The sequence below is a fragment of the Prionailurus viverrinus genome, unplaced genomic scaffold (genome assembly GCF_022837055.1).
Source record: "Prionailurus viverrinus isolate Anna unplaced genomic scaffold, UM_Priviv_1.0 scaffold_60, whole genome shotgun sequence".
Classification (NCBI taxonomy): domain Eukaryota; kingdom Metazoa; phylum Chordata; class Mammalia; order Carnivora; family Felidae; genus Prionailurus; species Prionailurus viverrinus.
The window spans coordinates 537,819-551,819 of record NW_025927622.1 but is presented as its reverse complement, the minus strand read 5'-3'; the positions used below and the strand labels follow the sequence as shown (position 1 = coordinate 551,819).

Genomic DNA, 14,001 nt, shown 5'->3' with positions numbered 1-14,001 from the left:
TATCCCCCACAAGCCTCAGCGGCTGCGAGGCGGAAATTGGACTATTAAATTCGTCAACATCTGAGGGTTTTAGCGTGATAACAGACACTCAAAGCAAGCATGATGGTAGGAGATATTCATCTGCATGGCGCTCTAGAAAACTTGTTCAATGCAGCTAGCTCAGTTTAGCCTAACTGTAAAATGATTTTGGGTTTGGTCTTTAAATAGCTCTGCTGGGGCCGTAGTAATCGTGCTCGCTTCGGCAGCACATATACTAAAATTGGAACGATACAGAGAAGATTAGCATGGCCCCTGCGCAAGGATGACACGCAAATTCGTGAAGCGTTCCATATTTTGGTACCAAGCCCAGCTCCCCGCGGAGGTGGGGGACCGCTCGGATTTCCCCCTGATCCTGCGCCGCCCCTCCCCGCTCCCGTCCCCCAGGACGCGCTCAGGCGGAGCTCCGTTCCAGCCCCTGACAGCTGTGACCCTAACAGCAAATACTATTTCTTCCTTCTGGGAACCGGGTGTCTTGGGGCGGTCACCTCGCGCCGCCCAGACACCTGGCAAGCAGGTGTGCACCACACCCAGCAGATGGACGGACGGGTGGCGTTCTACTCCTCCGTGACCAGGAGTTTGAAATCCTTCGCTTCCTGTTTCGTCGAGTGCCCTGCACAGGGCCTGGCTAACGGCTCAAGAAATGCACACTCTTGAAATTATTGGGTTCACCCTCAAGTCACCTGTTACTTGCAAAGGAGGGAAAAAAAAAATTTCCCAGCGGAGAGGCAGGCAGATGTCCCTTTGACCTGGAGAGTAAATCCAGCCTGGCTGTGGGGAGGCTCTGTGAGTTTCTCACGTGTCCAGCAGAGGTCCCAGCCCACTGGGCTCCTGAGCATGTGAAATGTAGCAACTTGTTTTTATTAGTGTAATTTACACTGAAAAGGTCGCGTACAGTCTAGAGTTTACTGCCGTGTTCTAGAAACTCACCAAAGCCAGTGCAATTTCACCCAGCGTCCACACTGCATGGCTAGCCGCTGGACAGCCACCAGCATCCCTGGAAAGCCACGATCATGAAAATAAAAAGAAAGAAAAGGAAGGAAGGAAGGAAGGAAGGAAAAGAAAGAAGAAATGGCCAAGGAAATTTCTAGGTCTAAACCCAAGGAGATAAGAGAAGGAGCAAACACCACACCCATGCTTCTGGGCACAGCCGGGAAATTAGCAGACAGGCTGGATTTCCCAGGGTGCCGTGGGCATCACCGCTGCTCGTCTGGGTGTGCTGGTGGTATCGGGCAGGAGGCTGGGCTGGGGCAGGTTGGGAGTTAAATGGGGCTGCAGGGAGGAGGCTCCTGAGGAGCTGACCCTCAAGTAGGAGGGAGGGCAGTGAACGAGCCAGGTGACCAGAGCATCAGCAGAGAGCACAGCCAGGGCAAAGGCCCTGAGACAGGCCTGGGGCTGAACACGTGGGGGCACAGAGAGGGCATGCCTGGTGGAGAGTTCACCCGGCAGGGAGTGGGGTCCTGGAGGACATCTTGGCTGAGGGGGCAGTGGGGAGCCATGGCAGATTTTGAGCAAGGGAGGCTCCTGACCTGAGTTAGCAGGTCCCCCCACTCCCTGCTTTGAGATGCCATTGTTACTGCTACTGTTTTGTCACAGTATGTTCTGTCTGCATCCCGCCGGCCAGGACCCACACAGGCAACAAGACTGAAGTGATCGTTTGCCGAGAGCAAGGGGAGCCCACCCAGAAGGCGCCCACCGACCCCACAGAGGGGCCCGACCCGGGGTCCTGCCCTGACGCCCCGGGGTCCCACTCAGAGAGCTCAGGCACTGAGGGGATGGGGGGGGGGGGCCCAAGAGGTGGCTGTGGGGAAAGGGCCCGGGGCCCCTGGTGCACCTGCAGCCCCCATGCCCGGCCACCGACACCCCAGGGCCCGAGCCCTCAGCCCAGAACCTGAAGGGGCCCCTGCAGCCCCAGGTCCTCCAGCTGTGGTCCCCGTCCCACCGGCATCACCGAGGTCCCACCCCAGAGTACCTGGAGCTCCCCTGCCCTGTGAGCCCTTCATCATTACTCATCCCCTGCATTCTCCCCAGGGGTGGGTCCTGGAAAACGACTGAGTGCCAGGGAGTCAAGGGCAGAGGACAGCTGCACGGGCCCCAGACCTCTTTGCCAGGTTCCTGATGGACGCCAACATTCCTAAGATACTGACTCGTGTTCACTCAACTACACTTATGTCAGGCTGGCTCCCTGTGGCTGCTCAGAGGCACGTACATGTTAACCCGTTGCACGCTGACAGCGAACCTGAGGGCAGTGAGGAGCTTTCCAGACGGGGACACGGACGCATGGAGAGGCCAGCTGTGATTGCCGCATAAAATCACGTGGCCAAGCGGGGAGTCGGGATTTGAACCCAGGCTCCAAGTGGGGGCGCTCAGGCCAAGGAATTATACAGAATTATACAATTCCATACACCTGAGGTGTTGAATTTTGGGGCGTCTGAGTCTGGATGTCTTGGGTTCCGGGAGGTTGAGTGCCTAGCACCCAGGTCGGCAAACTATCTTCTGCGAAGGGCCAGAAGCCAGTGTTCTCAGCCTCGCGGCGGACAGAGCACTTAGCTCACCGTGTGACACAGCGGCAGCTGGAGACGGGTGGGCACAGCTGAGTGCCAATAAAACTTCTGTGCGACACACATTTTAAAAGTATACGATTCCCACTTAAAAATGTTGGAGGGGCACCTGGGGGGCTCAGTCGGTTAAGCATCCCACTTCAGCTCAGGTCGTGATCCCGCGGTCCGTGAGTTCCAGCCCCGCGTCGGGCTCTGGGCTGCCGGCTCGGAGGCCAGAGCCTGCTTCAGATTCTGTGTCACCCTCTCTCTCTGCCCCTCCTCTGCTCACACTCTGTCTCTCTCCCTCTCAAAGATAAATAAACATTTTTAAAAAATGATGGTTAAGAATGTCAGAAAACATCGTTATCTCAAGGGCCAGACCAAAAAAATAAATACATAAATCTGGGATCTGGATTTGGCCCCCGGGTCCAGAACAGCGCTGGCCGATAGAAATTTATAAGACCAACCGGACCCATGGTTTTAAATTCGAAGCCACATTAAAAGGACTAAAAGAGAACAGTGTTAGTAATACGTTTCACATAACTCGTTATCTTGAAAATATTACCATTTCAACATGCAACGTATGTGAAAAATTCCTGAGGTGTTAATTTACACCCTTTTCCAAATCCGGGCTGGGCTTCCAATGCCCAGCACGCCTCACTCCCCACGCTGACATAGCGTGGAAACACTCAGGCGTAGCTGGGGTGTGCAAAACTTACACCTAACAGCAAAGCGCGTATGTTCCCGGGTTGTTTCAAATCTCCTCACATGTTTTCCCCAAATGGAATTTACTTCTAAGTCAGGATGAATTAAAATCTAGGACGAAGCCTCTGCTCCCTGGCTGCCGGGGGATGGGGGGCCCTGCCTCGAGCGTTCACTCGCCCCGAGAACTTGCCCGAGCGGGCACGGCGTGGACGTAGGGCTGCACACACAGGCAAGCCTCCGGTCCATCTTGTCCGTCTCAGAGCCTCCCAGGGCAGGGTGGGGTCCCCAGAGTCACTGGCGGCTCCTGGACAAGCACCGGGGGGCTGGGCACGTTGCTGGCAGCCGCTGACCACCGCAGCCCGGGGCAGGGGCCCAGGGGAGCGGCTTGAGCCGCCTTCCCGCCGCCAGCCGCACAGGGCCCTGGGTCCCACGGATTCCCATGCCCCAGCAGGACCCGCAGGGGGGCCATCTGGCTGCCCCCCCAGGGCCCTGCCGCCCTCAGAGCGCCCCACCTCGATACCAACAATCCACATTACTCCCACACTCAGAGCTGCACCTTCCCGTTGTTGGCTCCCCGCCATGCACTGGGCCCCCCTTTCACAGATGGGGAAGCTGAGACCCAAAAGGGAAGGGACTCACCCGAGACCACCGGCTAGGACTTGAACCCTGAAGAAAGGACCTTCAGATGGAAGGAATCGGAAGGGTTGACAGATATCCAGGAAGTGGGGGCCAGGGAGGTGTGCTCCTCGGGGAAGGGGTAGGGGTGAGTCGGCTCTGAGCCCTCACAGAGCCCAACCAGCTGCTTGTCACGTGTGCCAAACTCCTACTCATGCTTTTAAACCCCGTCTCCCATGTCCCCTTTTATATGCAGCTTTCCTCGACACCTCTCGTGGTGCCTTGGCTTCCCTCCAGTTTCCTTCATCCCTCTTTCAGGCTTGTCTTTCTGTCCTGTACCTGCTCACAGGGGCAGGGGTGGGGTCTAGGCCTGCTCACAGGGGGCAGGGGTGGGGGTCTGGGCCTGGCTCAGTCGTTCTAGGGACGGGCTGGACCAGAGCTAAGGTCTCCTGTGAGCCAGCATCTCCTAGCAAAGGGACTGGCCCAGAAGCCAGGCTGGGGAGCATTTGAGGAGTGAACAGTCGGGTGAGTGGATGAATGAGGGAGAGTGAGCTGCTGAGTAAGTGAATTCATTCATTCCGTCACCTATTTGTGAATTTATTGATCTATCGGTACAAGCGCACGCCGCCTGTCGAGAACCACGTGCGTGCCCGGCCTGGAAAACTTGGCAGCCTCAGCCGTACCCCAGGACATGTCGACCTCTCGTCTCTGTCCCACTGTCTCCCCACTCCCTGTCATCCCTCGGTAGGACATTCGAGGCCCCTTGTCATTGCTCGCTCTCCCCGGCCCATCGGGTTGATCCCCACGTGCTTTCGAGCACTGACGGTCTCTGCAGGGCTTGGCACCTTTGGTTCTGCCGGGAACACTATCCCTTTTGGGCTGGCAAACTCCTACTCATCCATCAAAGCCCCAGCTGCAGCGGCCCCTCCTTGGAGGAGCCTGCCCTAGTTCCCTAGTCCACCACCCAGCTGTGGGAGTCCCAGGACCCGGGTGGACCGGGAGGCGCCTCAGTGTGACAGACAGGGGTCCTCGTCCGTGCTCCAAGGTGCCAGAGTCCCACCCAACAGTGCCCCCCTTCGCGTCCTCGCGCAGAGGGGCAAACTTAGACGGGTGCCGGCGCCGCCTGGGGTCTTCCAGCAGGGAGAGGGCAGGGGGGCCTCGTCTGGGCCGTCCGGAGCCCCTGCCCCTCCCCGCGTCCGCTTCCCGGCGGCTCGGACGGGACGAGGGGGCCCCTCCAGCCCTGGGGACGGGGCGCCCCGCAGGGGCGGGGGCGGGGCGGGGGTCGGGGGCGGCGAGGGGCTCAGGAAGTCGGGCCGCAGGAATCCGACGCGGCCCGGCCTTATAAGGACAAGTGCGCGGGGGCCAATCAGCGGCGGGGGCGTGGCGCCGGGCCCCGCGCGTCCCCCGCCGCCCCGCGGGCTCGCCCCGTCCCGTCCCGGCCCGGCCCGTCCCGCCGCCAGCCATGAGCTCCACGCAGTTCAACAAGGGGCCCTCGTACGGGCTCTCGGCCGAGGTCAAAAACCGGGTGAGTGAGGGCGCGCCCTCCGCGCCCGCCGGGCTCCCCTACGTGGGGCGGGCAGCGAGCGCCCAGACCCGGGAGGAGGGTGGCCCTCCGACCCCCTACCGCCCGGGGTCCCCGGGGGCACCCTCCCGAGCCCCCCTCCCGGCCCCAAGTGTGGGGGAGCGGTCTGGCATCCCCCCGCATCTAGGAGTGCTTGGGTCTAACCCCTTCCCCTAGCGCTCCCCCACCTGAACCCCTCCCTCACTCTCAGCCCCACGCCCTTCCCGCGTTTCCAGGCCCGAGAATGCCCCGAGGGGACCCCGGCAGCCCCCCCTCCTCATTCCCCGGCCACGCGGGCTTCAGGCGGGGAAGGGGAAGGGAGCGGGGCCAGTCCCCCGTTGTTTTCCAAGGGTGTGGCCCCCCCTCAGGAATTTCCCCACCTCTAACACCTGGGGTGGGGGGGCAGGACCAAGGGGGAAGTTGGACCTGGTGGGGGGGGGGGGGGTGCCCCTGCTCAGCTGCTTCTTGCTGACTTCCCTTTGTCCCCATCTGGCAAAGTTAAGGTGGTGGCAAAGGCATGTTCAGGATGCTGGGGGTCCCGAGACCCGGGATGGGGCCTGGGGGAGACACTGTTTGAGAAAGCACTTGTTGGCTGGCTCAGAGAGCAGCAGACACTTCTGGAGGGTCACACAGCGGGTCCAGCCTACGGAACGGAGAGCAGCGGGTGATCCCTGACCCAGGGAGATGGTCCTGGCCCTGGCCAGTCACTCTGGGCCCTTCCAGCAGGAGGGGAGCTTGTCCCTCCCACCGGGCACCTGGGAATGTGGCCCCACAGCCAGCAGCCCCCGGGAGCCTGCCTGGGCATGTGGAAGGCATAGCCTTGCCAGCCAGGGACCGGCACCTGTCTCAATGGCAGCCCGGGGATCGCGGACAGGAGGGGGACCGCGAGGGCCTCCTGAGCTCCGAGGAGCTGGCCTCAGCCCCTCGGACAGAGGGAGGCTGAGCCTTGGGGAACTAAGGCGCAGTGAGCAGGCTAAGGCTCCCGAGCCTTCCTGAAACGCGTTCTCCACTCCAGCAATCGCTGGATGGGGTGACCGTTTACACCGCCCGTGCTGGTGCTGGTGAGTGGCCCACTCAGCCCCAAGGGAGGTTAAGAGCCGGGTCTGTGTGTGGGACTCCCAAGAGATGTCACACGAGCTGCCCAGAACCACACACGGCCTGCGAGCGGCAGAGTCAGGGCTGGAACCCAGACCTGCTGCACCCAGTGCCTGATGGCCACCCCCCTGCGTCTCCCGGGGCGGCAGGAAGTGGGTGAGGGCGTGGCACCCGGCCCGTGCGCGCAGGCAGTTTCCGCAGACGGAAGGGGCAGGTCGAGACCTGCTGTGTCTGGGATGAGGTCAGAAGGCGCCCGGTGACCAGCCCTCAGCTTGCAGGTCTGGAGAACGGGCAGGGCAGTGACTAGCTTGCCAGGGTCACTGGGGCCGCACCAGAAGGGGAAACCAGCTTCCTGTGGCTTCAGATCCACGCCGCGTCCACTTTACCGGCTACTTAAGAGGAGGTTAAGACCTCTGGACACCTCTGCCTGGCCCCCCGTGCCTCAGTTTACCCCTGGCTGGATGGCATGAAGGCAGGCTGGTGTCCAGCGTCCCTCTGAGCAGTCACTCGATTTCCGGCCGGCTGGGGGGGTCTAGACCTCTGGGAACAGCTGGTCCCGATTTAGCAGGGAGGCAGCGGCTGCATTCCTGGCAGTTTGCGGTGAGGAGGAATGTGCTGAAGGCCGCTGTCCAGTGGGGGGAGGGGGGAGGCGGCGGCCGCGGGTGGGGCTGGCCGGGCGCCTCTGCCCAGGACCGCGGCCCCCAGGAGCCATCAGGGGCCAGCCCCGCAGGCACGCGCGGTGTCCAGACCAGCTGGCCTGTCTCAGGCTCAGCTTCTCCTTCTCAGGGCAGGGCCGCGGGGCTGTGGGAGCCAGGAGATGGGGCGTGGGCCAGGAGGATCGGGTTAGCGGGCCAGCCTCCCCGCCTTTGTCTCTGCTGTGCTCTGGTCAGCTCAGCCCTGATCCCGTGTCGTGAGGTTTCTATGCAGGAACCAAGAAGTGGGGCCCAGTTCAGGAGGCCCTGGCGCAGACAATTCTGCACAGCTGGGGAAACTGAGGCACAGGGTGAGCACTGTGTCCATGCTCATAAGGGGGTTGGGAGCAGAGGTGAGAGGAGAAGTGGGGTCTGCAGAGGGTGGCTCTGGGGTCCTGGTCCCCTGGTAGGGGTGGAAAGGCAGGAAGGGAGAGCGCCCAGGGCAGGGATCTGTGTGGGCAAGTGTGTGCGGGCATCTCAGCAGCCGCCCTGGGGCTGTCCGTGTCTGCCTACACACTGGCTTGGGTCCCCCTGACTTGCTGTGGCTTCTCTGGGCCCCAGCTATCCTGGCTTTCTTGGCCTTGGGTGCCCCGAGGGAAACATGGCGTGTGTGTGTGTGTGTGTGTGTGTGTGTGTGTGTGTGAGAGAGAGAGAGAGAGAGAGAGAGCGAGCGAGCGAGCTGGTGGGTAATGGGTGTGCACTGATGGGAGACCGTGAACCTTTTTGTCCATTTACCCAGGGACTGTGGAGACAGCACTGAGCTGGGCAGCAGAGTTTGAGGGGTAGATCATAAGCAAGGAGGCATATCGTATAAAGGTAAAAGCTAGAAGGAAACTAAGGCAGAGTGGGGAAAGAGGGCATGAGGAGGGCTTTCCTAGCCAGGGTACTCGGGGGAACCCTCTCCAAGGAGGTAACCTTTAAGCTGGATCGGTGACTAGATTGAAGGGAGGGACCCAGCCATGCAAACATCTGAGCCAAAAGTGACAGCTTGTGCAAGGGTCCTGAGGCAGTAAGTGGTATGGTCAGTGTAAGGAGCAGAGAAAGTTTTAGTGGTTCCTCAGTAAGTTTCACATAGGGGTACCATGTGACCCGGCAATTTCAGTCCTAGAGACACATCCAAAAGAATCGTATGTGAATGTTCATGGCAGTGTCCTTCACTGTAGTCAAAGGTGGGAGCAACCCAAATGTCCATCCATGGATGAATGGGTAAATACAACGGGTCCATCCACACACTGAAACGTTACTCAGCCGTAAACAGGAGTGAGGCGCCCACACCCACCGCCCCGCAGGCGGACCCTGAACACACGACGCTCGGGGAGGGAACCCGACACGAGAGGCCACACGGGGTGTGAGTCCACGTGTGTGAAACGTCCGGAACGGGCTCGTCCACGGGCAGGAAGGGGCTCGTGGGGGCCAGGGGGTGGGGGAGGGTGACTGCTATTGGGGACAGGGTTTCTTTTGGAGACATGGAATGTTCTGGAATTAGACTATGGCGGTGGTTGCGCAATGTTGTATGTTAAAAACTACTGATTGTTTACTGTTTTTTTTTCGAGAGCATGCTCACGAGCCAGGGAGAAAGAGAGACAATGTTAAGCAGGCTCCACACTCAGCGCAGAGGCTAATTCAGGGCTTGATCTCACAACCCCGGGATCATGACCTGAGCTGAAATCAAGAGTTGGATGCTCAACCGAGCCACCCAGGCGTCCCTGAGCCGTTCGCTTGAACATGGTTAAAATGATAAATGTTATGTTATTGTTATCTCACCGCAATTTAAAAACCGCAACAGAGGGGCATCTGGCCGGCTCAGTCAGTAGAGCATGTGACTCTTGACCTTGGGGTCGTGAGTTCCAGCCCCACGTTGGGTGTAGAGATTACTTGCAAAAAAGGTTGTTTTTTTTTAAATAAATAAAATAGGGGCGCCTGGGTGGCCCAGTCAGGTAAGCGGCGGACTTCGGCTCAGGTTATGATCTCATGGTCTGTGGGTTCGAGCCCCGCGTCGGGCTCTGTGCTGACAGCTCGGAGCCTGGAGCTGCTTCGGATTGTGTGTGTGTGTGTGTGTGTGTGTGTGTGTGTGTGTGTGTGTGTCTCTCTCTCTCTCTCAAAAATAAGCATTAAAACAATAAATAGACAACAGACAAGAGCAGGGTTCTCCAGTGCGGGGAGAGCAGGGCGCCGCCAGGGCGTGGGGGCGGGACCAGAAGGAGCCGAGAGCAGGTGTTTGTCGCCAGAGGTGGGGGCGTGTCTGAGCCTGCGCAGGGGGAGCGGCCCCGCCCTCCCGGAGCTCCCCAGCTGACCGCACCCCGTGTCCTCTGCTCACCCAGCTCCTGTCCAAATATGACCCCCAGAAGGAGGCCGAGCTCCGTAGCTGGATGGAGGGACTCACCGGCCTCTCGATTGGGCCCGACTTCCAGAAGGGTCTCAAGGACGGCGTTGTCTTGTGCACGTGAGTGCGGTGTGCGCAGGTGCCGGTGGCCCTGACGGTGTGCGCTTCGAGGTCACACGGTCCCAGGGCTGGCTTTCCCCGCAGCGGGTCTCGGGTCCCGCTTGTCTTTCCCCTTCTCGCGTGGCCGATTGGGGGCGGCTCTCTGGCGGCCAGCGTTCTCCCCTCACACCCGGCCTCGGGTGGGAGCCTCCTTGTTCCTGGGCCCTTCCCCCCTGCGTCCTGCTCGGGTGGCTTCAGACATCCCTGGGCGTGCAGGTCCGCAGACTCGCCCCCCACGACGGTGGTTGCCACACTCGGGCCCTCTGCTCCCTTGCGGGTGAAGATTACATCGCAGACGGGGAAACTGAGGCCTGGAGTGAGGTGGCCTGGGGTGAGGTGGCCTGGAGTGAGGTGGCCTGGGAAGGCAAGAGTACGATCCGTTTCTCGGGTCTCTGAGGCTCCCCTGCGCTAACGGAGGGTCCTGTCTCCCCTCCCCAGACTCATGAATAAGCTTCAGCCGGGCTCTGTGCCCAAGATCAACCGCTCCATGCAGAACTGGCACCAGGTGAGGCGCCCGCGGGCGGCAGGAGGGGGCAGCTGACCCACCACGTGTGGCGGGCGGGTGGGTGGGCCGGGTGGCCTCACACTCCTTCTCCCGCCTCCTCCCAGCTGGAAAACCTCTCGAACTTCATCAAGGCCATGGTCAGCTACGGCATGAACCCCGTGGACCTGTTCGAGGCCAACGACCTGTTCGAGAGCGGGAACATGACCCAGGTGCAGGTGTCCCTTCTGGCCCTGGCCGGGAAGGTGAGGCCCAGAGACGGCACCAGGCACCTCGGACTGCGTGCTGGACAAGGCAGGCACGGTCCACCCAGTCGCGGACTCACGGTCTCAAAGGAGGAGACGAGGAACACATCTTTTACTTAAAAAATAAAAGACCAACTTTATATTTGAGAGCAGTTTTAGGTTCGCAGCAAAGTTGAGAGGAAGGTGCTGAGATTTGCCGCGTGCCTCCTGGCCCCGCGTGCACGGCTGCCCCATTGGGTGGCACTGTGTCCCTCAGGGGACATTTGTCACAATCCGTGAAGCTCCGTGGACACGTCATTGTCAGCCAGAGTTCATCCCCGAGTCACTCTGGATAGATTAGAAATACGTTACATGTTGTGGGAAACACCCTGAGCACAGGAGGATCCGGCCAGTGTGGGGTCTAGTGACCAGGGAGGAGCGAGGGGCAGGTGTCCCTGCCCGGCGAGCTGCTGGCGGGTCGGGTAGGAGGGGTTGGCAGTGAGGATGCCCCCCGCCCCCCGAGTCCTTGTCCTGAGCCGTCAGACCGCTGGTGGCTGAGGCGCTGGGTGGCTGGTGGGTGGGGGCGGGTGGGAGCCCGTCCCCGTGCCTCCCCCAGAGTTGCACAGTCTGGGCCCGGTGCAAGGGTCTCTGCTGCCCCCCACCCCTTTGATGCTCTCAACACCCCTCCCCTCCAGGCCAAGACGAAGGGGCTGCAGAGCGGCGTGGACATTGGCGTCAAATACTCAGAGAAACAGGAGCGCAACTTTGATGACGCCACCATGAAGGCGGGCCAGTGCGTCATTGGGCTCCAGGTGGGCTCCCGGTGCCTCTGACCCTGGCCCGCCCCGGTGGGGTGGGGGCTTCTAATGTGACCCGGGCCCGACGAGCCCCGTGTCCCCTCTAAGTTCAGGGCGGGGTCTAGAGGCCTGGCGGGGGCACCTGACCTCTCCTGCCTGCCTCCCTGCAGATGGGCACAAACAAGTGTGCCAGCCAGTCGGGCATGACAGCTTATGGGACGAGAAGGCATCTGTATGACCCGAAGAACCACATCCTGCCACCCATGGACCACTCAACCATCAGCCTCCAGATGGGCACAAACAAGTGTGCCAGCCAGGTGGGGCTCCCCGGGCCCCACCTCCCTGCGTGCTCTTATCCTTGTCCCCACGCGTGCCTGTCACTGAGAGTCCCGCTCTGGAGTTCCCTCCGACCTCTCTGCCAGCTTGCTGTGTGTCCCGGGGAAGTTACTAGCCGGCCCTGTGCCTCACCCGCCCCCCCCCCCCCCAGGGTTGCCCAGGGGCTCCGTGCAACCCTGGTATCTTCGGATCTGCTGATTCTCCCTTTCATGCCACCTGGCATGTGCCAGATGGTCTTGGAAGTCTTGGGTTCTTGGGACGCCTCGGCCCTCACCTGGGGAGCTCCCTGGCCGGCAGGGAGAGCCAGGCCCATACAGTCGGCACAGAGGGCGAGAGAGGGCGTCCAGGCAGGGCTGGGGGGGACCCACGGGAGCCTGCGCTACGTTCAGACCCAGACGGAGTTGGTGCGGGGGGGTCAGGGGTGGGTGTGGCCTCCGTTGGCCCTCCTCCGCCGCCCTCAAGCTGTCTCTCCTCCTGTGCAGGTGGGCATGACGGCCCCCGGGACCCGGCGGCACATCTACGACACCAAGCTGGGGACCGACAAGTGTGACAACTCGTCCCTGTCCCTGCAGATGGGCTACACTCAGGGCGCCAACCAGAGCGGCCAGGTGTTCGGTCTGGGCCGGCAGATCTATGACGCCAAGTACTGCCCGCAGGGCCCTGCGGCCGATGGGGGTGCGGTGGCTGCAGGCGACGGCCCAGCGGAGGCCCCGGAATACGCCCCCTACCGCCAGGAGGAGGCGGGCCACTGAGCCGCCGGAGCGGGGCGCCTCCCCACATCACCCTGTCTGCTTCTCGCGTTTTTCTGTTCTGTCTTGTGTTTCTGCTTGTCTGTGGGGAAGGGGCGGAGGTAGATCGGGGGGCGGGTTGTCCGCCAGAGCACCTCCCGCCAGCGAGTTTCCCAGCAGGCTTTGGGCTGGCCTGGGGGGTGGAGGTGTTGGGGGAAGAAACCTGGGCAGGGAGGGGCCCTGCCCCGTATGGTTTCCGGTCGCTTTTCCCTCTCTTCCCTTTTCTCTGCCGATCAGTTTGTGGTTTCTGTGCCCACAGAAGCTTTGGGCAGTTTTAATGAAAGAAAAATAATATTTTTTGCAGGGGAGTGGGGGGCGGGGTTTGGAGATGGTGGAAGGGGATGCCGCCGAGAAGGAAGCAGGTCCCCTGGGAGAGGGCAGGGCCACAGTCCCCAAGTATTTTAGGTCTTGTGAGGACCTAGCAGTCTCAGACAGTCACCCGTAGCCCACCCCCTCCCCCCCCAGGGCCTAGCGGAGAAACTGAGGCCCAGGCAGGACAACAGAGTTCTGCCTGGTTGACACAAAGCCAGGCCCGCCCTTCACCCTTCCCCTTCCCCTACTTGTCCCCATTCCTCTGCCAAGTACTGCACAGGGATCCCCACCCGGAGGTCCTCCCTGGGGACTGGCCCCCATCCAGGAGCCCTGGGACCAAGAGATAATGTGAAATGTCAACTGTGGACCAAAGGCAATAAAAACCTCTTTTTAGGAAGAAACTACTGGGAGAGTTGGGAGTCTGCGGCAACCTGGGGTTGGGGGTGTGTGGGGGGGGCCCTGGGGGTGGGCACTGGACCAGCATCTAAGGAGGTCCTCGGGGCTGGGCGGCGGAGCTAAGAGCGGAGGCCCAGGGCGCAGGTGAGTGTGGGTTGAAAAAGTGCTTTGCGGGTCAGGACCTGCGTGGCGGAAAGAGGCCGGCCTGCCTGCTGGCTAGAAAGGTGAGCCCCGCAACCCCAACCCCGTGTCCCAGCCCACAGACAGCTCCACCTGCAGCCCCCAGGGGTTGCTCGGGCTGTTCACTAGGCCCACAGTTCTGGAAGCGGCAAACTCCTACACATCCTCAAAGCCCCAACGCCAAGCCCACCTCCCTTTTCTCAGGGATCCTCCCAGTATATCTGCTTGCTCCCCGGTCAGTGCCTTCAGAGCTGTGGGGTCCATACACATGCTTCGTCTTCACCATGGTCTTGGGAAATCTACCCAGTCTTCTAGAAAGGGATTCGGAGGTATTCCTCAAAATGCAGTGACCGTTATGACCCAGGACTCTAATCTTGGAATGCTGGGCCCCCCCCTTCCCCCTTCCACCACGGCCGGGCCCACTGTAGGGACCAAAGGAATGTTTGTGGGATTGACAAATGATGACCAATGGAACCCCCACCTTGTGGATGGACAAGTGGAGTCCCAGGGTCACGAAGCGAGTCTGGCTAGGCCGGGGTCCCCCAGAATAGAGTGGGGAGAAAGGGACCTCGTAAGACGGGGAGCTGCTGCACTGCAGGCGGGTACGCAATGTGGGGAGACAGCCCGGCCGGCCTGTCGGGGGGTCGGCCAGCGCGGGGTGAGCCGGCGACCCAGCGCCCCAAGGCGACGCAGCAAGAGGAGAGCGGCCCCTTTAAGAAACCCGGCTCTGCACGGCCTCC

General features: G+C 61.2%; 1 protein-coding gene and 1 non-coding gene across 3 annotated transcripts; both read left to right on the top strand.

Annotated features, from left to right (window-relative positions):
• The first annotated feature begins 229 nt into the window (after nt 1–229).
• On the top strand, nt 230–336 carry LOC125159763 (U6 spliceosomal RNA). Its single transcript, XR_007149899.1, has one exon. It is a non-coding gene; the product is annotated as a U6 spliceosomal RNA (small nuclear RNA).
• Nucleotides 337–5,263: 4,927 nt separating this feature from the next.
• Nucleotides 5,264–13,086, top strand: CNN2 (calponin 2). Of its 2 annotated transcripts, none has more exons than XM_047848284.1 (7): nt 5,264–5,421; nt 9,566–9,687; nt 10,165–10,231; nt 10,336–10,473; nt 11,148–11,264; nt 11,420–11,566; nt 12,068–13,086. In XM_047848284.1, exons 1-7 carry the CDS (start codon nt 5,359–5,361, stop codon nt 12,335–12,337), a joined length of 924 nt encoding a protein of 307 aa, XP_047704240.1. In that variant the 5' UTR covers nt 5,264–5,358; the 3' UTR covers nt 12,338–13,086. The 2 variants fall into 2 exon arrangements, with proteins under 2 accessions (XP_047704240.1, XP_047704241.1); XM_047848285.1 differs by lacking the exon at nt 5,264–5,421 and adding an exon at nt 7,253–7,555.
• Nucleotides 13,087–14,001: the final 915 nt, after the last annotated feature.

What these genes read in the sequence shown, in the direction of transcription:
- CNN2 (XM_047848284.1), top strand. Translation starts at nt 5,359, where the DNA reads ATGAGCTCCACGCAGTTCAACAAGGGGCCCTCGTACGGGCTCTCGGCC. An exon ending in GACGGCGTTGTCTTGTGCAC is followed by an intron (nt 9,688 to 10,164) that starts GTGAGTGCGGTG and finishes TCCCCTCCCCAG; the next exon opens with ACTCATGAATAAGCTTCAGC. An exon ending in AGTGCGTCATTGGGCTCCAG is followed by an intron (nt 11,265 to 11,419) that starts GTGGGCTCCCGG and finishes GCCTCCCTGCAG; the next exon opens with ATGGGCACAAACAAGTGTGC.